The sequence below is a fragment of the Hyla sarda genome, chromosome 2, assembly GCF_029499605.1.
Source record: "Hyla sarda isolate aHylSar1 chromosome 2, aHylSar1.hap1, whole genome shotgun sequence".
Lineage (NCBI taxonomy): Eukaryota > Metazoa > Chordata > Amphibia > Anura > Hylidae > Hyla > Hyla sarda.
In genome coordinates, this window is record NC_079190.1 from 43,351,698 (window position 1) to 43,378,390 (window position 26,693).

Sequence of the window (26,693 nt, forward strand, 5' to 3'; positions counted from 1 at the left end):
TAAAGATGTTTCTATTTTTTAGAAGTCATTTACAAATCTGTTTAACTTTCTGGCAACAGTTGATTTAAAAAAAAAATGTTTTAATATATGATTCATAAGCAAATTGCGATGCATTGGTTGGATGGTCACAAAATTTATTGCTAAAGTTAGCTCACTGGTTAATTTGGAGAAGGGTATCAACCATAAGCACAATGGGGGAGATTTATGAAAACCTGTGCTGAGGAAGAGTTGCTGAGTTGACCATAGCAACCAATCAGATCGCTTCTTTCATTTTTAACAAGGCCTCTGCAAAATGAAAGCAGTGATCTGATTGGTTGCTATGGGCAACTCAGCAACTCTTCCTCAGCACAGGTTTTGATAAATCTCCCCCAATGCCCGGCACAAATTTGAGAAGCTATGGGGAATGTGGCCAGATGATTCAGGGTCTCCAGAGAACAAAAGAGGTTTTACCTAAGTTTACCGTAATTTAAATTACTTTCATTCTGGTATCTCTATTGTAGGATCTTTATTACACATTCCTCTTTTTTTTTTCCATATATAGTGAAAAATAGGGGTAGCATAGAAGAGCCTAAAAATTAAGCGAATTCCATAAAGATGCTCACAGTTTTCAGCAGAAATTATTGGTGTACATGTTAGTCATGAGGTGATTTTTCCCCATTTGTCCACAGGTTTTGGAAAAGGTTTCTACCACCCTGGGATACAGAAATATGAAGGACTTCATGACCTCTCACTTGGATTACTTGGTTCTTGAGTGGCTTAGAATGAAGGTCCCAGAATACACCCTGTCCACTTTTCCTTATACGTTGTTAGATTACCCCACTCTCAGAGATTTCTATAGGTTAGTGAGGTTATATCTATCTATTATCTATCTCATAGCTATCTATTATCTATCTATCTCATATCTATCTATTATCTATCTATCTCATATCTATCTATCTATCTCATATCTATCTATCTATCTCATATCTATCTCATATCTATCTATCTATCTCATATCTATCTATCTCATATCTATCTATCTATCTCATATCTATCTATCTATCTATCTATCTATCTATCTCATATCTATCTATCTATCTCTCTATCTCCTATCTATCTATCTATCTTATATCTATCTATCTATCTCATATCTATCTTATATCTATCTATCTCATATCTATCTATCTCATATCTATCTATCTCATATCTATCTATCTATCTATCTATCTATCTCATATCTATCTATCTTATATCTATCTATTTCATATCTATCTATCTCATATCTCTCTATTTCATATCTATCTGTCTCATATCTATCTCATATCTATCTATCTATCTCCTATCTATCTATCTATCTATCTATCTATCTATCTCATATCTATCTATCTTATATCTATCTATCTATCTATCTCATATCTATCTATCTATCTCATATCTATCTATCTATCTCATATCTATCTATCTCATATCTATCTATCTATATCATATCTATCTATCTTATATCTATCTATCTATCTCATATCTATCTATCTCATATCTATCTATCTATCTCATCTATCTATCTATCTCATATCTATCTATCTATCTATATCATATCTATCTATCTCATATCTATCTATCTCATATCTATCTATCTATCTATCTCATATCTATCTATCTATCTATCTATCTCATATCTATCTATCTATCTCTCTATCTCCTATCTATCTATCTATCTTATATCTATCTATCTATCTCATATCTATCTTATATCTATCTATCTCATATCTATCTATCTCATATCTATCTATCTATCTATCTCATATCTATCTATCTTATATCTATCTATTTCATATCTATCTATCTCATATCTCTCTATTTCATATCTATCTGTCTCATATCTATCTCATATCTATCTATCTATCTCCTATCTATCTATCTATCTATCTATCTATCTATCTCATATCTATCTATCTTCTATCTATCTATCTATCTATCTATCTCATATCTATCTATCTATCTCATATCTATCTATCTATCTCATATCTATCTATCTCATATCTATCTATCTATATCATATCTATCTATCTTATATCTATCTATCTATCTCATATCTATCTATCTCATATCTATCTATCTATCTCATCTATCTATCTATCTCATATCTATCTATCTATCTATATCATATCTATCTATCTCATATCTATCTATCTATCTCATATCTATCTATCTATCTCATATCTATCTATCTATATCATATCTATCTATCTTATATCTATCTATCTATCTCATATCTATCTATCTCATATCTATCTATCTATCTCATATCTATCTATCTATCTCATATCTATTTATCTCATATCTATCTATCTCATATCTATCTATTTCATATCTATCTATCTCATATCTATCTATCTCATCTATCTATCTATCTCATATCTATCTATCTCAAATCTATCTATCTGCTATCTATCTATCTCATTATATATCTATCTATCTCATATCTATCTATCTTATATCTATCTTATATCTATCTTATATCTATCTCATATCTATCTCATATCTATCTATCTATCTCATATCTATCTATCTATCTATCTCATATCTATCTATCTTATATCTATCTCATATCTATCTCATCTATCTATCTTATATCTATCTATCTATCTATCTCATATCTATCTATATCTATCTCATATCTATCTATCTGTCTATCTATCTCATATCTATCTATCTCATATCTATCTATCTCATATCTATCTGTCTGTCTAGTGCAATGTTTTCCAACCAGTGTGCCTCCAGCTGTTGCAAAACTACAACTCCCAGCATGCCCGGACAGCCGTCTGCTGTCCGGGCATGCTGGGAGTTGTAGTTTTGCAACAGCCGGAGGCACGCTGGTTGTAATACACTGGTCTAGTGTATCTATCTGTCTTGTATCTCATATCGATCTATTTATTTGTATCAACCTTTCTTCTCACTACAGATCATGCTACAAAGTGCTTATTCCACCCCTAATTATGAGGAACGATTTGGATGAGATCAAGTCTATGGCTCAGTGTATAGAAGAGGACTGGAAGGTTCTGCTGGCCGATTGTTTCCCTAGAATTTTAGTGAATATCTTGCCATATTTTGCATCTGAATGCTCCAGTGACGCAGAGAAGACAAATAGAGAAGATGCAACAAAGGTCTATGATTTGCTACGAGATGACAGCTGCTTAGGGACACAGGTATTTCTTTGTAATAGTAAAAAAATCTCTAAAAAATCTAAGGGGGGATTGCTCCTAAAAATAAAAAAGCGGAATTTGGTTGGTTGCTTTGGGCACCTACTCCACTGATCCTTTGCACAAGGTTTGAGAAATCTTCCCCTTAGTCTCACAATTAAAGGGGTTATCCAGGAAAAAACTATCTCATATCTATCTATCTATCTCATATCTATCTATCTATCTCATATCTATCTAATATCTATCTATCTATCTATCTCATATCTATCTATCTCATATCTATCTATCTCATATCTATCTATCTATCTATCTATCTACCTATCTATCTCATATCTATCTATCTATCTCATATCTATCTATCTATCTCATATCTATCTATCTATCTCATATCTATCTATCTATCTCATATCTATCTCATATCTATCTATCTATCTCATATCTATCTATCTATCTCATATCTATCTATCTCATATCTATCTATCTCATATCTATCTATCTATCTACCTATCTATCTCATATCTATCTATCTATCTATCTCATATCTATCTCATATCTATCTCATATCTATCTATCTATCTATCTATCTCATATCTATCTATCTATCTAGCAACAGAAGAATGCAGCAGCACACTGCCAGCACAAGGATATAGGTGAAACATGAAAATGCAGTTAAAACATGGAGAGCTATACAGCTATGGTGTAATAGATGCAAATGTGAAACTATGAAATAGTGAGGCACTTAGCTCGCAAATTTGTCTCCGCCGGCGGTCAAATAGCTTGGACCGTCCCACCGCGATAAGGTGGCCTCATTGGGACGGACCCTACACTGTGAATATGCCTCTGTGTGAACAGTTCAGTAAGCATGGCAGGATCTGGAACATCCAAGACACCTTATATACACACCTGATAGAGGTGGGTGGGGTGCAAGGCCAACATGGAGGTAGCCACTCCCCCGTATTCTTTGTCTGTATCTATCTATCTATCTCATATCTATCTATCTCATATCTATCTATCTATCTCATATCTATCTATCTCATATCTATCTATCTATCTCATATCTATCTATCTCATATCTATCTCATATCTATCTATCTCATATCTATCTATCTATCTCATATCTATCTATCTCATATCTATCTATCTATCTATCTCATATCTATCTATCTCATATCTATCTATCTATCTATCTATCTATCTATCTCATATCTATCTATCTATCTATCTCATATCTATCTATCTCATATCTATCTATCTATCTCATATCTATCTATCTATCTCATATCTATCTATCTATATCATATCTATCTATCTTATATCTATCTATCTATCTCATATCTATCTATCTATCTATCTATCTCATATCTATCTATCTCATATCTATCTATCTATCTCATATCTATCTATCTATCTCATATCTATCTATCTCATATCTATCTCATATCTAGCTATCTCATATCTATCTATCTATCTATCTCATATCTATCTATCTCATATCTATCTATCTATCTATCTATCTCATATCTATCTATCTATCTATCTCATATCTATCTCATATATTTCTATCTATCTCATATCTATCTATATCTATCTCATATCTATCTATCTCATATCTATTTATCTATCTCATATCTATCTATCTATCTCATATCTATCTATCTCATATCTATCTATCTCATATCTATCTATCTATCTATCTATCTATCTAAGATGCAGAAAATATAGCAGCACACCCAGTAGTAAAGTGCAAAAATTGGGATTTATTGACCCATATCAAATGGCATTTGATATGGGTCAATAAATCCCAATTGTTGCACTTTACTACTGGGTGTGCTGCTATATTTTCTGCATCTTGGATTATTTGAGCCATCTGCGATTGGGACTGCTATCCTTGCTTGCACCCCAAGATTCCGTCAGAATACGTGGTTGTGCTGCCTACCCTCTACATTGATATATATCTATCTATCTCATATCTATCTATCTCATATCTATCTATCTCATATCTATCTATCTCATATCTATCTCATATATTTCTATCTATATCATATCTATCTATATCATATCTATCTATCTAATCTATCTATCTCATATCTATCTATCTCATATCTATCTATCTCATATCTATCTATCTAAAGAAGGAAAGATCACTGCAGCACTCCAACATGATGAAAAAAGTGGATAGTGTTTATTCCATCAACCCACACTATCTCCAGAAAGTTAAACAGATTTGTAAATTACTTCTATTAAAAAATCATAATCCTTTCAGTACTTATGAGCTGCTGAAGTTGAGTTGTTCTTTTATGTATCAGTGCTCTTTGATGACACTTGTCTCGGGAACTGTCCAGAGTAGAAGCAAATCCCTCTAGCAAGCCTCTTCTACTCTGTGCAGTTCCAGAGACAAGCAGAGATGTCAGCAGAGAGCACTGTTGCAAAACAGAAAAGGACAACTCCACTTCAGCAGCTGATAATTATTGGAAGGATTAAGATTTTTTAACAGAAGTAATTTATAAATCTGTTTAACTTTCTAGAGCCAGTTGATATAAAAAAAAAAAAAGTTTTTTCCTGGAATACCCCTTTTAATAAGCCATAAAGTCTCACAAACCAGCTTTTGTTGCCATCTTTCAGGTCCCATTTATGTCAGAGTTCTGTTGTAAAGCAGTGTATGGCTCTGCCATATACAGACAAAGGCTAAATTGTGTTCTAATAAGTTAAATCTGTTTATATTTGAAGCAAATAGACAACTTATTTCAGCGGAATCTACCGGAGATTGTGGTGGAGTTACTGATGACTTTGCACGAAACACCATGTGATGGAGAACAAAACCAGAGAGACATTCTGCAGTACACAAGGTAACTATGACCATCCAGCCACTTGGATGGTTGTTGCTTATTTTGGCTTTTACACTATCTTTAACACAGGGACAAAGTCCAACCTGATGAGAAATCTACTTGTCAATTGATTAAAAAATATGGAGGCATATACTCTGGTGCTTTTTTCACAGTGGTGATCTATAAATTTAAAGGGGTACCCTGGTGGAAAACTATTAATTTTTTTATAAATCAACTGGTGCCAGAAAGTTAAACAGATTTGTAAATTACTTCTATAAAAATCTTAATCCTTCCAGTACTTATCAGCTGCTGTATACTACAGACAAAGTTGAGTTCTGTCTGACCACAGTGCTCTCCGCTGACACCTCTGTCCATGTCAGAAACTGTCAAGAGCAGGAGCAAATCCCCATAGCAAACCTATCCTGCTCTGGGCAGTTTCTGACATGGAGGTGTCAGCAGAGAGCGCTGTGGTCAGACAGAAAGGAACTATACAACTTTCAGTGTAGCATACAGCAGCTGGTAAGTACTGGAAGGATTAAGATTTTTTTTTAATAGAAGTAATTTACAAATCTTCACTTGTTTTATTTAAATCGCATGTGACATATATGCATATACCTAATTGACATATTATAACAAGTAATATATATCTAGGTTTAGATAAGAGGTGTGGTCAATCCAATATGATAAAGGTCAAAAAAATTATATTACTTAGAGGGTACCTTTAGGCAGGACTAATACTTACATCCATCATCTCAAGTCTATCTGTAGTCCATCATATGGGAAGAATTTGGGTCATGATAATGTGTAAAATGTTTGGCTGAAATAATGTATAGCTAGGTGGAGGACTAGGTCAGGTGATTAAATGCTCCGTTTGACTGTCAGGATATTTGCGCTGTGCGCCTTTTTGATAATATGCGTCGTCTTGGAGCCATTTAGACATTATGCGCCGACGTTATAAATGAGACTTATGTGCGAAGCTGCACACAGTCTATATCAAACAGACAAGGAAATAATTCTGTACAGCTCACCTCCACCAATTTCTGTGCACGGGTCCACACTCGGCAAAGTGCTGATATTCATTGCAGAAGAACAAACGATGATCCGGCACCAGATATAAGATTTGCAGATTTATTTTCTCCGTATCAAAAATGAACAAACATCACACAGTAAAACCGACTCCCTCCACAGTCGTACGCGTTTCAAGCGCATTCGCGCTCTTCCTCAGTGACCTGAGGAAGAGCGCATGCGCTTGAAACGCGTATGACTGTGGAGGGAGTCGGTTTTACTGTGTGATGTTTGTTCATTTTTGATACGGAGAAAATAAAGCTGCAAATCTTATATCTGGTGCTGGATCATCGTTTGTTCTTCTGCACAGTCTATATCGCATTGTATTATAAATTGTATAGAAAGTGCAAGCAAGTAGAACCAGCTCCACCCCAGGCTTCTGCGCACGGACAGGACCAGGACTTGGTCCAAACATATGCAAGAAAGGAAGAATGTCCAGCGCACACACGTATAAAACCGAGCTGCTTTATTGCATAGTTGCCATAGGATATATCGGACACTCAGGTAACGTGACGCGTTTCGGCCCTGCGGGCTAAAGGGGGACATTTAGCATGAACAGTATGTCCCCCTTTAGCCCGTGCAGTATGTCCCCCTTTACACATAGAGCTCATTAGGAGCACTGCTCTACGTCCTCAGCTCGGGGAGATGAGGGAGGGGACCTGCCGTGAAGATTTACGTCCTCACGGAGGGGAGATGAGGGAGGGGACCTGCCGTGGAGATCTATGTCCTCAGGGAGGGGGCGTGCCGTAGAGATCTGCGTCCAGCCGAGCTCAGGGAGGGGAGATGAGGGAGGGGGCGTGAACCTCCTCCCTCCCCTTGCTATGCCCTCACCCAGCTCTAGCTTCGGAAATGTTCGGAGAGCTGGGGGAAGAGTGGACGCATGGATCTGCGGGGGCGCAAAAAAACACCTCACACTGGCTTAGAGTACGTTGCATCAGAACGGGCTTGTAGGACCTCCTGTTCAGGGCGGGAGGAATGGTGAGGTTTAATTCTCATTGCGGGACGAGCTGATCGTCCCCATGGTAACGAACTTTGAGACTCCCCCCCGCGTCACATACATTGACTAAGCAGGGAGTAGGCGTGGCCTCATCTACAGAGGGTGTATATGAGATGACATCACATGTGGGGAGGCACAACATGCTGCGGCCACAATTACATGTGACGCCAGCCTCCGAGGCGCATATAGCGGGATATTTATCATTCATTGCTTTTAGAGCATTTTTTTGTCTATGTTTTGGCGCAGTTCAGGCGCACGCAGCATATTTAGAGACTTTTATGGGTCTTTTGATAAAGACAGTTTCGCTCTTTTTGCCTACCTGTAGAACTTTTTTCTTTTTGATCCATGCAGTGGTCCCTTATTTATCATTTATGACTTTTGTCAAAAGTCGTTATTTTGTGCGCAAAGGTACTTTTTTAGGCGCAAAGTGCCAGTAGGCGTGAGAATCACTTCTACCTTCCGCAATTCAACCTTTAACCTCTTGTGGACGACAGCGTCCCACTCCCCTTCTATGACACGTGCTCAGGAGCGGAGCGCGGGTCATAGCTGAGTGGTCCTGGCGGCTATCAGCCACCAGTACCCATCTCTAATGCCAGACATCACTGATCACGGTAATGCCCGGCTTTAACCCCTTAGACACCGCAATCAAATCTGATTGTAGCGTCTAAAATGCAAGTAAAAATGTCCTGGCAGCTCTGTGAAATTAAGTAAAAACACCTAACCTGCCAAATTCAGGACCTAGGAAGGTGTCTACTTCCCTCCCTCACAAGTGTCTTGATAAAGTGTGTGTGGTAGAGCTTTTCCCACCACAGCAGAGCTGCGCAAAATTCATCATCCTGCTGCACCTACTTGATAAATAAGATGCACGCTAGTCAAACCCACCACTCAAATAAATGTGGGAAAATAGCTCTACCGTAGACATTCTTTAATAAATCTGGGCCATAGTCTCTATTCACCTGTGCTGAGGCGCTGGATGTGTCCTGCTGATGGAGTTTGTGATGCGGAGGAGGGACTGAGCAGTATAAAAGACCGCCAGGTCTCTGTATAGTTGCCATTGCCACTTCTCTCATCTGGATGTAACTACCTGTATGTGAGTCTCCCTGACGAGCTAATATGAAGCGAAACGCTACGTAGGAGACGGGGACCAGGTTTTATGGTTACAACTATTTGCACCTATTTGCACTTTTATGTACTATTTTTACACTTTATTCCCAGGCACTTTGCACTTTATCTCCCTCTTGTTGTACACACATGATAGGGACTGGACAGTATAGATTCAGGTACGGGGGCGAGTGCGCCAGTTTTGTACCACACAGTGAGTGAGAGATGTGTCTAAGGACTATTGCATCACAAAAAGAAGAAGAAATAGTCCTGCACTTGGAAAAACTGGCAGCTTTATTTTCAATCCTCTTTAAAACAGCATGGAGCTGATACACTTCACAACATCCGAAAGATCTTGACGCGTTTCGAGCGCATGCGCTCGAAACGCGGCAAGATCTTTCGGATGTTGTGAAGTGTATCAGCTCCATGCTGTTTTAAAGAGGATTGAAAATAAAGCTGCAGTTTTTCCAAGTGCTGGATTATCTCTTCTTCTTTTTATGTTGGACACACGGAGTCTAGGTGGGAATCCGAGCACGGACATTAGCAGGTGAGCTGGACTTTCCGTACTTCTTTGCATGACTATTGCATTACACCATAGGGATTGGAAGGGAGCCTAGGGATACTACTCACTAGTCATCCCTCATATGACACATTACCCGTGTTTCTCCGAAAATAAGACCGGGTCTTATATTAATTTTAGTTACAAAAAACACACTAGGGCTTATTTTCAGGGTAGGGCTTATTTATTTACGGTATGTACCTTGAACAACATGGGGGGCTGTAGCAGTGTGGAGGATGGGGGGCTTTAGCAGTGTGGAGGATGCCGCACCCTCCCCATCTTCCACACTGCTACAGCCCCCCATCCTCCCACAGCCCCCCATCCTTCACACTCCCGCAGCCCCCCATCCTCCACACTCCTGCAGCAACCCATCCTCCACACTCCTACAGCCCCCCATCCTCCACACTCCTACAGCCCCCCATCCTCCACACTCCTACAGCCCCCCATCCTCCCTTTCCCCGTCGTCCTCCACACTCCTACAGTGCCCCCCACCCCTCTGCCATAATAAACTATGGTACACATTTCATCCCCAGCGAAGACCAGTACTTCCCTACCTTCATACGGTAACGTCCGCAACTTGTACTGTACGGAAGCTGCAGCTCTCTGCAGCGGTGGGATCTCCTTCTGTTGCATAGCAGCCGGGGGGCAGGGACACGTTCCAGATGTCGGCCGTGCATACGCGCGGATGTTTTAAAGCGACAGCGTCCCTGCCATGGCGGTAACTTGCCGCGGGACCAGCCAGGCGGGGGTGGGGGGTGTGTGTTTGGGAAGTCTGCGGGCATTACTGGCGGCCGCGGTCTTCCAGTTGATTACCCCTGGCCTAGGTCTTATTTTCGGGGTAGGCTTACTTTCGGGGAAACAGTATATATATGATTGTCACAGGTTCCCATCCCCTTTATTTAATATCCCTATAGGTTTCTTGTATACTTTACCTAGATTTTGTTTGATTGATGTGACATCAGACATCTTTATGCAATATAAAAAATCAAGGTTTAGAATTGGTGACAATAGGCTGCTGTGCTGATGAAGAAGCAGTCATCGATGTAAGAAATATGGTTATCTATGATACACACAGTGGCATCTATGGGATATTGTGCAATATTTGAGTTATGTAGGTGGAGTTTCTATCTATCCACCTTGGATATTGGACACTTGCGGTTTATAGACGTAATTATCTGCAGGTCAATTGCTTTAATAGCATATTTTGTGTCGGGGTTATATGATTTTATCAATTAACTTCGTTATTAAAAGTTATGTTTTATCTTTGCTAGCCTTACCCCATTTTTTTTAAATTTATGGTTGAATTTATCAGGTGGGGATATGTTTAGCCCTTATAATACTCCATTGTATTAAAGGGGTTCTCCACTGCTCAGCATTTGGAACAAACTGTTCCGAACGCTGGAGCCGGCTCCGGGAGCTTGTGATGTCATAGCCCTGCCCCCTCATGTTGTCATGCCCCACCCCCTCAATTCAAGGGCTATCACGCCCCCTCCCATAGATTTGCATTGAGGGGGCGGGGCGTGACATCATGAGGGGTGTGGCTATGATGTCACGAGCTCCTGGCGCCTGCTCTAGCAGGTGGAGAACCCCTTTAAGCTAACAAGTATTGTTTGTAATTTACAAATCTGTATAACTTACTGGAGCCAGTTGATATGAAAAAAAAATATATATTTTCCACCGCAGTACCCCTTTAAAGTATTTTCATGGTTTTAAATAAACTTTTAAATCTCTCTTTTTTTTTTTCTAGAGAACTTGATCCAGCTCCAAACCCCCCATATTTTCCTTCTTCAGTGATTAAAGCCACATTGAATTATATAAGCAGTTGTCACAAGAACAAGCAGAAAAGTCTTATAGCCATTCTGTCAAAAACACCAGTGAGTATATAACATAACTAAATATAAGGTTTGACAGCAACTCCAACTAGATGTTAAACTGCTTCAACAGTGATTTATTTGCCCAATGTATAAAGTGATAGTTGTTGAATCAAGAGACTCCATAATTACAGAATAATAATGGCCACATACAGTAGCTTCCTCCATTGCTTGTGTAGATGTTGCCAACAGTATTCACAGTAGGAATAGACTCTTTACTGTTTAAAGGGTACCTCTCATCAAATAAACGTTTGATATATTTTAGATGAATGAATGTTGAATAACTTTCCAATAGCATGTTAATGAAAAATATGCTTCTTTCTATTGTATTTTTCCTGATCAGTCCTGTCAGCAAGCATTTCTGACTCATGCTGGAGTCCTAAACACTCAGAGCTGCCAGCCTGCTTTGTTCACAGCCAAACAGGCTGTGAACAAAGCAGGCTGGCAGCTCTGAGTGTTCTCCTTTGTGAACAAAGCAGACTGGCAGCTCGTAGTGTTTAGGACTCCAGCATGAGTCTGAAATGCTTGCTGCCAGGACTGGTAGGGAGACCCCTAGTGGTCATTTCTTCAAAGTGGAAAATTAAATAGAAAGAAGCATATTTTTTAATAACATGCAATTGTAAAGTTATTCTGCATACATTAATCTATAATATATCAAAAGTTTTTTTGATGAGAGGTACCCTTTAAATTATTGTAATTACATATTTTTTTATAGGGGGTTCATTCATCCTTACAAAACTTCAGCTCTCATTATTTCCTTCACAGCTCCATACCATGAAATACTATTAAATGAAAAAAATCTGTCTGCCTGCCCTTACCATTAGAGGAAGCCTACTTAAGACATGTAAATACTAAAGGGGTACTCCCGTGGAAAACTTTTTTTTTTTTTTTATCAACTGGTGCCAAAAAGTTAAACAGATTTGTAAATTAGTGCATGAGGAAACAAAGAAAAGTCGGCACTCACCAGATTTCCAATTCAGCAGATTTTATTGCACATTTCTCACAGCCGTAGTACAGTTCTCGGGGAGACGACGGATGGTACTTTCGCACTTAGTAGTGCTTCAACGGGCAGATTTGTAAATTACTTCTATTAAAAAAACGTAATCCTTCCAGTACTTTTTAGAGGCTGTATACTGCAGAGGAAATGGTTTTCTTTTTGGATTTCTCTTATGTCACGACCACAGTGCTCTCTGCTGTCCATTTTAGGAACTGTCCAGAGCAGCATATGTTTGCTATGGGGATTTTCTCCTGCGCTGGACAGTTCCTAAAATGGACAGCAGAGGTCAGCAGAGAGCACCGTGGTCGTGACATGAGAGAAATCCAAAAAGAAAAACATTTCCTCTTTCCCCTAAAAAGTACTGGAAGGATTAAGATTTTTTAACAGAAGTAATTTACAAATCTGTTTAACTTTCTGGCACCAGTTGATCTTAAAAGAAAAAAGTTTTCCAAGGAAGTACCCCTTTAAAACCTATGGACATCTTTCCTTTTTATTTTTTTTTATTATTATTTTTTTTATAGAGAGCAGATACAAAGCACCTGGCAGAGGAATATCACATGGGCTGTGTAAGGCTGCAATCACACCACAGCCGGAGCGGCGCTGAAATCCATTCACTTTAATGAGCCGACCGGAGTCAAACAGTGACTCCGGTTGGCTCATTTCTGCCCTGTATAGACAATTTCTGCCCTGTAGTATACAACTGTTTTAGGTCCGGTCACAAAACCGGATACAGGGCATCGGCTCATTAAAGTGAATGGATTTCAACACTGTTCCGGCTTGGGTACAGGAGTGCCCGGTTTTCCCCTCCCCTAGCCGGATATTGCAACCGTAGGCTGCAATCGTGGTGTGAATGCAGCCTAGAAGTATAGAGAGAAAACAGAGTTCATTCAGCAAACTGTAGAGACTTTAGAAGATATACAAAGCTAATAAATGGGTTTTCCAAGTAAGACACTTATTACTTGTCCTCGGGATAGTGTCTGATTGGTGGGTGTCTGAATGCTGGGACCTTCATAAATCACTAGAACAGGGGTCCCATGTGTACTCGGCTGTTTCCATCAGCCTCATAGAGACAAAATCCTCTTTACCACTCATATATTGGAACGGGAAAGGGGGAACTGGGGTCCCCGTTTCTGCCAATTGTTGGGTGTCCTGACTGTCTGCCTTGCACCAATCTCTCAGTTATCACCTTCCCGATTGCCACAATGATATTATGTTAAGTCTGGGGTTGGGTGAACTGAAATAAAAGGCTTTGGAGCTTTGTAACAGAAAAACTGAGCTGTGGGCTCTCCGTGTGTGAATTCAGTCAGCAGATCATTTGGATTTCAGATTGAAACAAAGAGCAAAACCCTGAATTGTTAATACTTTGTTCCATGGTCATGAACGATCTAAAGAACTATGTCACTGCTCAATTTTTATGGTCTATGAATATACTGTGTTGTTTTTTGTATTTCTTTTCTAGGATGCTTTCCAAAAGATTTTGCTCTCCATATGTAGACAAGCTGCAGAAAGCAATAATATTCACAAAAAGCATCGTATTCTCATCATTTATCATCTGTTTGTTAATTTGTTGCTACAAGAAATTAAGGACGGTTTAGGGGGAGCATGGGCCTTTGTCCTCAGAGATGTCATTTATAACTTGATCCACCATATTAATAGCAGGTACGTTTCTGACACTCTCTTAGCACCTATGCTGAATACATCCTTAGGACGCCATTCACCCATCATGTACACCAGTCTATTGACATACCTCTTTTTTCCATTATTGAATAGCATGGTAAATTGTATTATTAGAAGGATTCAGGGCTCCGTAATATTTATTTATTTATAATCAGATCATTTTTATTTTGTTTTTACAAATTTAAGTTAACAATAAATCACATAGAAAAAAATAAAAATCCTCCAAAACCAGTCTCTCCACCTTATCCACAAACAAAACCATCCCAAGTCCACCGAGAGTCCAAGTCCATCGGAATCATCCTGCAAAATAAGCAAGAAGGGGCTGGAAAAGTACTGCAACAGTTATCCTGACAATATGATACATAATAGTCAGAGGCACTTCAATAAATATGCAAGATGGTACAGAAAGATGAATGGAGGCATTAATAACAACGGGAGGTATTTAGAGATCATCCGCCACTAAAAATGGAAGGTGACCGTCACATTAATGGTCTATTCACACGTACAGTATTCTGCGCAGATTTAATGCGCAGGATTTTCTGCTGCAGATTTCAGTGTAAACTGACTGTAGACTAAGCACAGCTTGAAATCCTGCGCATCAAATCTGCGCAGAATACTGTACGTGTGAATAGACCCTAAAAGAGCGAAAAACGGAGAACTCAGAAGTACATGGGCAGTAATAGGTGAAATGTCGGTGAATCAAGAGACGCCTCCGCTACAAGTCCTATCAAGGGCAATAAGGTCCATTAGCGCGTATCAGGGCCCAATCTATAAGTACGTGTCAGGGACCCCATACTTCCTAAAATTTACACATGGTCTTACGCTTTTTATATATACTCTTCTCCATGCGAATTATAAGAGAAATCCTAGTCATCAGATCTTCCACAGCAGCTCTTATCCAATATTATGCAATGAATTTCCTGGCCTGGTAAAGTACACAAAGGACACCTATTTCCATCACAGAGAGCTGGAAATAGGTGTTTCACCTGCATTTAAAGGGGTACTCCTCCCCAGGACATCTTAACCCCTATCCAAAGGATAGGGGATAAGATGTCAGATCGTGGGGGTCCCGCGGGACCCCTGGGATCTCGGCTGCAGCACCCCGCATTCATTACTGCACAGAGCAAACTCGCTCTGTTCGTAATGACGGGCGATACAGGGGCCGGAGAATCGTGACATCACGGCTCCGCCTCTCGTGATGTCACAGCCCGCCCCCTTAATGCAAGTCTATGGGAAGGGGCGTGATGGCTCACGATGCTCCGGCCCCTGTATCACCCGTCATTACGCACAGAGCAAACTCAGTAATGATAACGGGGAGGACCCCCGCGATCTGACATCTTATCCCCTATCCTTTGGATAGGGGATAAGATGTCCTGGGGCGGAGTTCCCCTTTAAAGTAATGACTAAGGGGGAGATTTATCAAAACCTGTCCAGGAAAGTTGCTGAGTTGCCCATAGCAACCAATCAGATCGCTTCTTTCATTTTTGAAAAGGCCTCTGAAACATGAAAGAAGCGATCTGATTGGTTGCTATGGGCAACTCAGCAACTTCTCCTCTGGACAGGTTTTCATAAATCTCCCCCTTTAAGTCAACTCAGCAGTGAGTAAACTACTTGCCGAGTTTTGCAGCAATCCAACATTTTTATCTGGGTGCTTTATTTTTTATTGTCAATGAGTCTATTTATATATCTAATAATATAGACAACCTTGGGGATGTGAGTCCCCTCAGGGAAACCCTGAATAAAGACCCTCCGGTCTAAAACTTAACTTTTATTCTTTTTCCAACTAATAATTAAAGGTGCTCATTTGCCACCAGGTGGCAGTGTGTGATTAAAATTACAATCCCTTATTTGTTATATTTCAGTTCTGTAGCATTCTATGCTTGAATGTAATGACCGCAGAGATGTGTTTGCAGTACTCTGCTCTGATGCCGTCTACAGACTTAGCATCACGCATCTCCGTGGTCCAACCAGTTTCAAAGACAGGGATTGAGCTAAAATCTATTATCCTCTGACTCAACGTTTCGCCAGTAAGAACTGGCTTTTTCAAGAGTGTGAGCTAGTTATTGTATTTATATATCTATCTATCTATCATGAACACGTGCATAAACAGATAAAAATCACAGGGGAGGGTGATGATAACTATCTATAGATCAGTGTTTCCCAACAAGGGTGCCTCCAGCTGTTGCAAAACTACAACTCACAGCATGCCCAGACAGCCTTCGGCTGTCTGGGCATGCTAGGAGTTGTAGTTTTGCAACAGCTGAAGGCACCCTGGTTGGGAAACACTGATCTATAGAGTAATACTGATCCCTTACATGAATATGCTGGTGAAAGAGAAAGGAGTATCCTGTGTTCAGCAGGTATTACACGCCAATACTTAGCTACAACATATGAACACACTTCGTTTTCAGTATATTCATATAGCAGGGGTATGCTGGCACATTGCGTCAAAGTATTTGATATTTGCAGTTTTCCAAAAATCAGCTTTCAGCCCCAGTATTATATGTTTGTCTGCAGTACCTGCTAGATTTGTTTGTTTTGTTTTTTTCTCTCCTTAGAGTTGCCTGCCCTACAAATGAAGTTTGCACCCGCAGCACCATGTTGTGTCTTGATCTCTTACATCGGGTCTGTGGAGCAGCAGTCACTTACTGCAATGATGCACTAGAAAACCACCTACATGTTATTGTGGGAAGCCTGATCCCTTTGGCAAATTGCCAGGATGAAATACAGAGACAGGTAAAAACATCTGCGGAGTTTAAAGGGGTGCGCCGGTGGTAAACTTCTTTTTTTTATTTTTATTTTGTAAACTGGTGCTGGAAAGTTAAACAGATTTGTAAATTACAATAAAAAGTATAGCAAATTTCCCCAACCTCAAGGTAGGTGTTTGTATAAATTACAATAAGACCGTGCTTCAATTATTATTGATTGTATTTTATTGTATTATAATTATTTTTCTCTCCCACAAGGGCCCTGTGAGAGGGGAATTTTGTTATCATTATTTATTTTATTTTAAATAAACCAATAGAATAATTGTAATTTATACAAACGCCTACCTTGAGGTTGGGGAAATTTGCTATACTTTTTATTGTACCTTTCTAACACACCAAGGTATAGGTGTGTACCCCAGTTACCTCGGTAAGTGTATAATTGTGAGCTGCACCAAAAAATTTTCTGTTCTTCTAGATTTGTAAATTACTTCTATTAAAAAATCTTAATCCTTCCAGTACTTATTAGCTGCTGAATACTACAGAGGAAATTATTTTCTTTTTCTGCTGACATCTCTGTTCATTTTAGGAACTGTCCAGAGCAGCATATGTTTGCTATGGGGATTTTCTCCTACTCTGGACAGTTCCTAAAATGGACAGAGATGTCAGCAGAGAGCTCTGTGTTCCAAAAAGCAAAGAATTTCCTCTGTAGTATTCAGCAGCTAATAAGTACTGGAAGGATTACGATTTTTTTTTTTAATAGAAGTAATTTACAAATCTTTTTAACTTTCTGGCACCAGTTGATTTAAAAATAAAAAAGAAATCCAATGAAGAAAATGGCAACCAGGCACTGCAAGTGTTAAAGTAACATGGTAGATATCACTTGTATAGCCACATATGTAGATAGCGGTCCTAAACACAGGTCGATGTGGTGCTCAGTGTCTATAGTGTGGACAGGTATAATAATACTGGCAATAGAGGCAAAAGAGACACGGCAACTTACCAGATAGACATCTGTGAAGCGGTGATTTATTCAGGCTGCAGAGCAAAATCACATGCAGTAAGGACTCGCTATCACGGGGAGGAGGGATAGTGGAGCAGGTGTCTCTTTTGCCTCGATTGCCAGTATTAAAAAAATTAATAAAATAAAATTTCCACCGGAGTACCCCTTTAATAAAATTTTTGCCCATAGCAACAATCAGCGCCCAACTGTCAACATTCTGATTGGTTGCTATGGGCAACAGATAATCTTATTATAAGACAGCTTGATAAATCTGTATATCTTCTATATGTTGTGTATGTTCACTCTAGGGAATCTTTGTTGTTGACCCATTCACACTGAGGAATTTCAGCAGCGGTAAATTCCTCCATGTTAATTGATCTATTAAAAGAATGAATATGTTCCTTCTTTTAGCGGAAGTCTGCAAGCAGAGTCCAGTGACACCACATATACTGCCCTGCCACTGTTAAAAAATATAGCGATATAGCAATGTTTATTCTGTATGCGTACAGGTCGATGGTGCACTAGGGGCCGGACTAATCTAATCTCCTCCTGTAGCCCAGCCTGACCACGGAGCCCAAGACACCTCTCAGCAGTGACGTTTTGCAGTGGCAGGGCAGTATATGTGGTGTCATTTTTCAGTTATTGAGCTTATTTCAGCGGCGAAATGTTCATAAATAAATGCCGATTCTGCATAATATTAGCTCCCTTTACCATGGAGCAGAAAGGTGCAAGTCTCTAGAGGAATTAAGCAAGAACGTTTTCCTTGCTTAAAGGGGTACTCCGGTGGAAAACTTTTTTTTAATTTTTATAAATCATCTGGTGCCAGAAAGTAAAACAGATTATTAAATTACTTCTATAAAAAAAAATCTTAATCCTTCCAGTATTTATTAGCGGCTGTATACTACAGAGGAAATGCTTTTGTTTTTGGATTTCTGTCATGACCACAGTGCTCTCTGCTGACCTCTGCTGTCCATTTTAGGAACTGTTCAGAGCAGGAAAAAATCCCCATAGCAAGCATTTACTGCTCTGGACAGTTCCTAAAATGGAAGAGGTCAGCAGAGAGCACTGTGGTCGTGACAGAAGAGAAATCCAAAAAGAAAAGCATTTCCTCTGTAGTATACAGCCCCTAAAAAGTACTGGAAGGATTTAGATTTTTTAATAGAAGTAATTTACAAATCTGTTTAACTTTCTGGCACCAGTTGATTTAAAAAAAGAAAAAAAAGTGTTTTTTCCACTGGAGTACCCCTTTAATTTTGTAGATTTGCTATCATTAGCCTATTTACAAGAGGGGTGCATGCATAGTTACAAAGTGGCTTTTAAAGGGTTAGCAATATTCCTGGTAATATACTTTAGTGATCTATAGTGGTGGAGGGTTTTAGTAATTAATATATCTAGTGGTCTAGTATAGTAATATTAATCTAGTATTGTTATTGTTTAATACCTAGTTGTTTTGGTGTCTTTGTAGTGAGAAGGATTTAAGGGGTAATCCAGGATACAACTTTTTTTTTTTACATGTGAAAGTAAAACAGGATGCACCATCCCACCGCTCCCCCGGTGTCTTTCTCCCAGTCTCCGCTGCAATCCTCTTCCTGCTTCTTATGGTTGAATCAACACACTGTGGCTCTTCTAAATGCCGTCCGCAGTGATGAGTGCCTCGGACAGTGATAGGCTAAGTGGCAGTGTGACATATTGGGCAACGGCACCTGGAAGAAGACTGGAGCCGAGGCTCAATACACCATATTGCTGCTCAACCAATCACTGTCTGAAGCAGGTGATTAGCTTAGCCGCAGTGTAATGAGTCGACCACATGAAGTAAAAAGAAGATTGCAGCAGAAGCCAGGAGCGGGAAACTGAAGGCACCAGAGAAGCCACAGGAGGTAAGTCCAGTTTTTTTCTTTTACATGCTGGCATTCTGGGCACTGTGCCAAAAAAAAAGTTGTATCCCCGAATACCCCTTTAAATTCTTCAGACTACAGAAACATCAAAGATAACTAGGTATTAAACAATAAGCATGCTAGATAACCAAAAGTTTTCGTTTGGCCATGCCAGTCTCTGCCCACAAATAACATTTTTGTTATGTTGTAGAATATTTATTATTGACTGTGTGCTACTTCGTGTTTTGAACCTTAGACATGTTTTATTATGTCTAATCTACAGGTGTGTGACTTACTGACCTTTTTGGTGATTGAAAGCAAGGATAATGAAAATCTCTACCACACAATTAAACTCCTGGACCCCTTCCCTGACCACCCTGTCTTCAAGAACCTACGGCAGACTCACCAGAAAATCAAATACAGTAAAGGAGCGTTCTCACTGATAGAGGTATCATCACCATTGTAATGGAGAACAGTATAAGAAAGGTCTACTGGTATTTGTGCAAAAAAGGATGTTCCCCATTGTGGTATGTCTAGTTAGGACTGACAAATAAGATAAGATAAGCTGACACATTTTTTTCACTATTTTATAAGGGATTCCACATTTAGTTACCTTTTTTTTTTCTTTAATATTGTCTAGCAGCAAAAAGGCCTTTGCCATTATTCATGGGTAATGTAATCCAATACATCTTTTAAAGCCCAATCAATTTAAAGGGGTAAATATGTTTTCAGATCAACTGGTGCCAGAAAATTAATAAGATTTGTAAATTACTTCTATTTAAAAAATCTTAATCCTTCCAGTACTTATCAGCTTCTGTATGCTCCAGAGGAAGTTCTTTTCTTTTTTACTTTCTTTCTGACCACAGTGCTCTCAGCTGACACCTCTGTCCATGTCAGGAACTGTCCAGAGCAGAATAGGTTTACTATGTGGATTTGCTCCTACTCTGGACAGTTCCTGACATGGACAGAGGTGTCAGCAGAGAGCACTGTGGTCAGGCTGGAAAGAACTACATAAATTTCTCAGCAGCAGCTGATAAGTACCGGAAGAATTAAGGTCTTTTATTAGCGGCTGACACATGATCGCTGTAGCCAATCAGTTGCCCCAATAAGTTACTTGTCTTCTTACTGGCATCTCCACTCCACACAGCAATGGAAAACCTAATGGATGCCAGTACTATGACTCGTGGCCACTGACTGGCTGTGGCGGTTATGTGCCGGCTGCTGGTAAACAGAGATTAAGGCGCCTACCGAAACATCTGCACTAGATTTCCGTGGGATTGGACAGAGGAGTAAGTGTTTTTATATAATTTTGATACATATGGCAGCTTTAAAATAAATAAATTAATTAATTAAAGGGTGGCTCATCCCTTTTCATTTTGGAACTTTTAGATCTTAACTGAACAACCTTTGTCATCATGTCCTACCAAGGCATATAGATGTTGTAAAGGGTAATTTCTGGTTTTGGACTCCCATATGTTTGAGCAGAGTGCAACTGCTCTATCAACCATATGGTCACGAGCGCCATGTAATACTATAGCTTGCCTGCAGTGGTCACTGCAGGGGAAATGTACAGCCAGCTCACAGGCTTATCACCTTTGGACCAAAAGTGATGAGCTGATTGCCGGGGAGAAATCCTGTTGTGAAGAGGCTGTACACCTGGAACAATCCCTTTAACAAGAGAAGTAATCCTCGCTATATTTAAAATATGTCATTCTCCCTATATTTATTGAATTTAATATTTGAGACTTTAGACCTTCTAAAACGCTTACATTTGGTTTAATTTCTAAAATTGTTGTTTTCCTCTCCAGGAAATAAATCATTTTCTGTCTGTAAGCGTTTGTGATTCACTTCCTTTAACACGACTAGAAGGACTAAATGACTTAAGAAAACAGTTACAGCAACACAAGGATGAGATGAAAGATATTGTGCGTGACTTCCAAGGTATTCTGTCCGCATTGTGCAGAAAGGGTCTTGTTAAACGTGCCCCTTGTTTAGTAAGTTGACATTAATCATAGTAATTTTAATGTTGTTTCCACTTAGTAAATCCTCAGAATAATGTCATTCCTAAACTGGTGATGAGTCTTTTGGAGTTAAGCAAGAATGCAGCTGACCTTGACAATGGGAAAGATGTGCTGGGTGAGTACGTACAGTAAGTGGAAGATGACCCTTGCATTGTCTTCTGGGAATCCTGTCAGCAAATGCATTATGAAGTAAAGTAAAAAATGAATTCCACCCTGAAAATAAGGAAACAAGATCATCGTCCATGATGCACTCTTCTCATTAAGGGTGTATTTACATGTACATGATCTGATGCTTCTTTGGTGCTGTAGATTTAAAGCTGTGTTAAATCTTTTAGTTTACATTGAAATCTGCAGCAGATTCTATATTTTAAAATACGCCATTAGGGCTCGATCACACGGGCAGATTTCATTTCATCCCACTGCAAGTTTGAATAAGGATGGGCTCTCTGCGGCAGATTTTCGGTAGCTACGTTTCCACTATGCAAAATCCGCCGCAGACCTCATGGAAGTTAATGGGGTCTGCAGCGGATTTTCAGCAGTATAAATTCCAGTATGGCAAATCTGCAGTGGCAATTCACATTTCAATTCACAATGGGAAACATGCTGCTAACTCGCAATAAAGTCTTCTCTTGTGAATAAGCCCTTGGGTCTTTTTGCAACCCATTTAAGTCTTCCTCCCTAACTCCTCCTTCATTTTCTTCTGTAAAAACTGAACAGAAGTGTTCTTTGAGTCAGACAGCTAGTCCTTTTTACATACCTTCCTTTTTCTTTGTTTTAAATGTAGTTATTCCTTGTTTTAATTTCCTTTTTTACTTAAAAATCTGAAAAATGTTCTTATTCTCTTTTTTCACTGACTGAGCTAATTCCTCCTTTGCCTGTGCTTTAGACACTCTTCTAACTTGCTTGGCCTCTTTCTGCCTAATCTTATATATTTGTCTATCTTCATTGCTCTAAGTTTTTTTTTATAGACTGATTCATAATTACTCTTTTGCACCCCCCCCCCCCCTTTCTAGTTTAAATTCTCCTTGAACTGTTCACTGAGGACATCTGTTCCCTTGAGAGGAAGAACCATCTTTTTTGTACAGTTCCTTTCTATTCCATATAGAGCAAACCCTTGCTCCTAATGAACATCTGCCTATCATGAAGTTTATGCACAGGCAGAACTGCACAGAATGAGACGGTGGATGCAACCCCCTGTATATCTTTCTCAAGTGTGTGAAAAGCTTCTTTCACCTGTAAAACCTCAATGCAAGGTTATCCGCCTTTTCTAGGGGGTCTCTGTGACAGTGGTATTGCAACATTCCCAGCCTGAGTTTGTTGAATAGGTCATTTACAATCTCCTGTTGCAGTGAAGAGAACTGTCTACAGATCAAACAGCATCCAAACATCCAAAAAGTGGAATGATTTAAAACAAACAAATTTTACTTTTTAGTTGTGTCCATCTCCAGACTATCTCCTGATTATCTTCTGAATTTCTCCAGTGCACAGAATAGCAGCACTTTGAATATGCAGCCAAGCTTAAAGGGGTATTCCAGGCCAAAACTTTTTTTTTATATATCAACTGGCTCCGGAAAGTTAAACAGATTTGTAAATTACTTCTATTAAAAAATCTTAATCCTTCCAATAGCTATTAGCCTCTGAAGTTGAGTTGTTGTTTTCTAACTGCTCTCTGATGACTCACATCCCATGACATCATCATTGAGCAGTTAGACAGAAAACTTCAGAAGCTAATAACTATTGGAAGGATTAAGTTTTTTTTAATAGAAGTAATTTACAAATATAACAAAAAAGAGGAAAAAGTCTCAGCTCACCTGGGACGTGCACGGCTACCTCCAGACATAGTAGAAAAAAAGTAGAAAAGGCCAGCACGGCTGAATGAAATCTTCAAAGCTTTATTCACGAATCCTTGTTAAAAAACCTTCACGGTGGCAGAAAGACAAGGACATATACAAAAATAGAAAACATTGCACATGGAAAAACAGTCCCAAACAAGGCTTTTTTCTATTTTTGTATATGTCCTTGTCTTTCTGCCACCGTGAAGGTTTTTTAACGAGGATTCGTGAATAAAGCTTTGAAGATTTCATTCAGCCGTGCTGGCTTTTTCTACTTTTTTTCTACTAATTTACAAATCTGTTTAACTTTCCGGAGCCAGTTGATATATATTAAAAAGGTTTTGCCTGGAATACTCCTTTAATAAGTGTGTACCTCTTTAATTCTTCATACGTTACACAATCTGGTGATTTTGGTTAATCCTTTCCCATTCACATTAGCGGTTACTTCCACATCTATTAATTAAAACATTTGACTTCATGGATCATTGAGTCACATCGCTTCTCTATTCCATAAGGTCTCATTAAACTCTATTACTATCCAGGAAATTGTTACTGACTGCTGTTTACATGTTGTCTGTTGTCTGCAGAAGCAGTTGGGAGCTGCCTTGGAGAATTGGGACCTATTGACTTCTGTACCATAGCGCTAAAGCACAGGAAGGAGCTGCTGTATGGCAGAGCCGGGGACATTTTTGAAGACAAGGAGCTTCAGTGTGTACTCGTCATTCTGGCATTAATAAATAACGCTCTGACAGATCACTGGTGCGTATTGAATGTCATATCTCTGTTTAGTCTTTTGGTGCCAGAATAAATATTCCGTTCAGAGAGTAAAGGCCCCGTGCGCATTGGAGAAAAGTTGTTCAAACCCGTCTATGTTGTGAGTTTAGTTTAGTTTATCAGGCACTTGATCAACCCTTCATCCTTTCTTCTCTGTGGGGACAAGCTGCAGCCAGAGATGTCTGGCAACGTCTTACTTCCCTCTTACCACCTAAAATCATGCATGCTTGGTCGAGCTGAGTGTGCAGATGTATGGGAGGAGGTCGGGATGAATAGCTTTTGGCTCAACAAATGTTTGACTGACAGATAATGTGTGATCACCCTTACATTTGCACCCTTACATTTCCATACAGTATATACACCCTCTTTGTGAGAAATCCCTTGATACTAGCATTGATGGTTTCCTGTTGTTGATCTCTTTGCTGTTATAAATGTGATTATTATATTTACTTTCCTGGTAGACAAACAGATTAGCTCAATTTTTGCAGAATTTTAAAGGGAAATTACTATCTTGTGTTGTTAGGGATATTATTGCTACTACGTGCAATATTATTATTATTTTGATGATTGAATATGGTTGGGACTTTCATTAGCCTTATAAATAAAAGGATTCCATTCACATTGTCACACTATACAGGGAACTGCAACATAGCTCTATTCAAGTGACTAGGACTGTGTTCCAGTCTCCTGCACGGTGGGTTTATGGGAACACTGCTGTGCCTGGTAAATTGTGAAGTTGCTACAGTGCTTAATGGGGGGTTTCCAGGGCTAGAATATAGATTGCCATCCTGGGATAGACCTATATCTGTCTAGGATAAAGATAACAATCTTCTATATTTCAGACACATCTACCATGAAAAGTATTAATCTGTGCCTGGTAAACAGTAAATAAGATTTGGCATATGCTGGAGCATGGGTGCTGATATGTGGACCTCCATCTCATATTGATGACTTTTGTTAATGATAGGTCATTGGTATTTTGGTATGGGAAAGATTCTTCAAATAAGTCTGTAGCTTCTTCATTGTAAATTGTAAATTCCAGGCATTTCTAGGGTGCTTCTGACTTTCCACCAGTGTTGCTAGTTAGGAGAAAGAATCTAAATAGTTATTTGTTTTTTAAATCTTTATTTATCAAAAGCACCTCCCAAAAATTCCTTATATACAACAATAATACAAAATATTTCATATTATTTCAGCTATCATATTTAAAAATCCTATACAAAATACAAACACAAAATCAACAATTCTCTGCTACCTCCTAACCACCTCAATTTTACAAGTTTTTCTCTGTGTTATGAAATTTATATTTTCCCTTCTTAGAAATTGACAACCAGTTACTGCATGTGCAATTTGTGCATGAAAAACAGTGTTTACCCATCAACCCAAACCGGTTATAGGTTTCTTGAAAACTGATAAGACCACTATTTTCAACTTGGCGTTTAATTCTAAATACTTCTTTACTAACCCCAAAACCACAATGATGTATAGTCAAAAATTCTGGAATGTGCACACTGTTCCATAATGGATAATAAGTGTTTGAATAAAAAAAATTTTTTTTCACAAACCTCCATACTTTCCCGAATAACCTACAGGTGCCTATTCTACAGTATATCTCCCTTCTTCTAACTTTCCCCATTTCCATTAATCTAGAATATAAACAAATTACAATTCCTAACTTTATTGTTTAATAAAGAGTGTTTGTGCCATTGTACAATATGTACAAGTTGAGAGGCCACAAAACATATTTCTCTATCGGCTCCATTGGGGGACACAGACCATGGGTGTATGCTGCTGTCACTAGGAGGCTTGACACTATGGCAACAAGAAAAGGCGGCTCCTCCCAGCAGGGTATACCCGCCCACAGGCACCTGAGGTAGTCAGTTTTAGCTTAGTGTCTTAAGGAGGTGGACATGGTCTGGAGTTCTCCCCAGACCAGGTCTCATATTTTTTATTTTCCTAGGAGTAGGAGACGTGTTAGTTTTTTATTCCTTTTTCTTTCCTGTTTTCAGGTGGGCACTCAGGACCTGCGGCTCACTGTTTCCCCATTGCGATTGAGGGGGCACAGACATCGCATTTATGTACTGTTAACCCCCTCTCGCCAACGGTCAGCGCCTGGGGTTGTACCTCATGGGTCCGGGTCCCCCTACCTCCCTGCTCGCCTCGCTCGCACATGGTAGCCCGGCATGATTCAGGTGACAAAAGCTGGCTGAAGA

General features: G+C 39.2%; 1 protein-coding gene across 10 annotated transcripts in view; it reads left to right on the forward strand.

Moving 5' to 3' along the window:
* Nucleotides 1-26,693, forward strand: part of ATM (ATM serine/threonine kinase) — a 203,042-nt gene that overhangs the window by 100,896 nt on the left and 75,453 nt on the right. For all 10 annotated transcript variants that reach the window (XM_056561645.1, XM_056561649.1, XM_056561647.1 and 7 more), the window contains 10 exons: nucleotides 669-838; nucleotides 2,942-3,185; nucleotides 5,907-6,025; nucleotides 11,474-11,600; nucleotides 14,054-14,253; nucleotides 16,830-17,007; nucleotides 20,137-20,301; nucleotides 21,662-21,794; nucleotides 21,894-21,989; nucleotides 24,294-24,465. In XM_056561645.1, coding sequence (XP_056417620.1) covers nucleotides 669-838; nucleotides 2,942-3,185; nucleotides 5,907-6,025; nucleotides 11,474-11,600; nucleotides 14,054-14,253; nucleotides 16,830-17,007; nucleotides 20,137-20,301; nucleotides 21,662-21,794; nucleotides 21,894-21,989; nucleotides 24,294-24,465 — 1,604 coding nt within the window. The remainder of the gene's footprint in view (nucleotides 1-668; nucleotides 839-2,941; nucleotides 3,186-5,906; nucleotides 6,026-11,473; nucleotides 11,601-14,053; nucleotides 14,254-16,829; nucleotides 17,008-20,136; nucleotides 20,302-21,661; nucleotides 21,795-21,893; nucleotides 21,990-24,293; nucleotides 24,466-26,693) is intronic.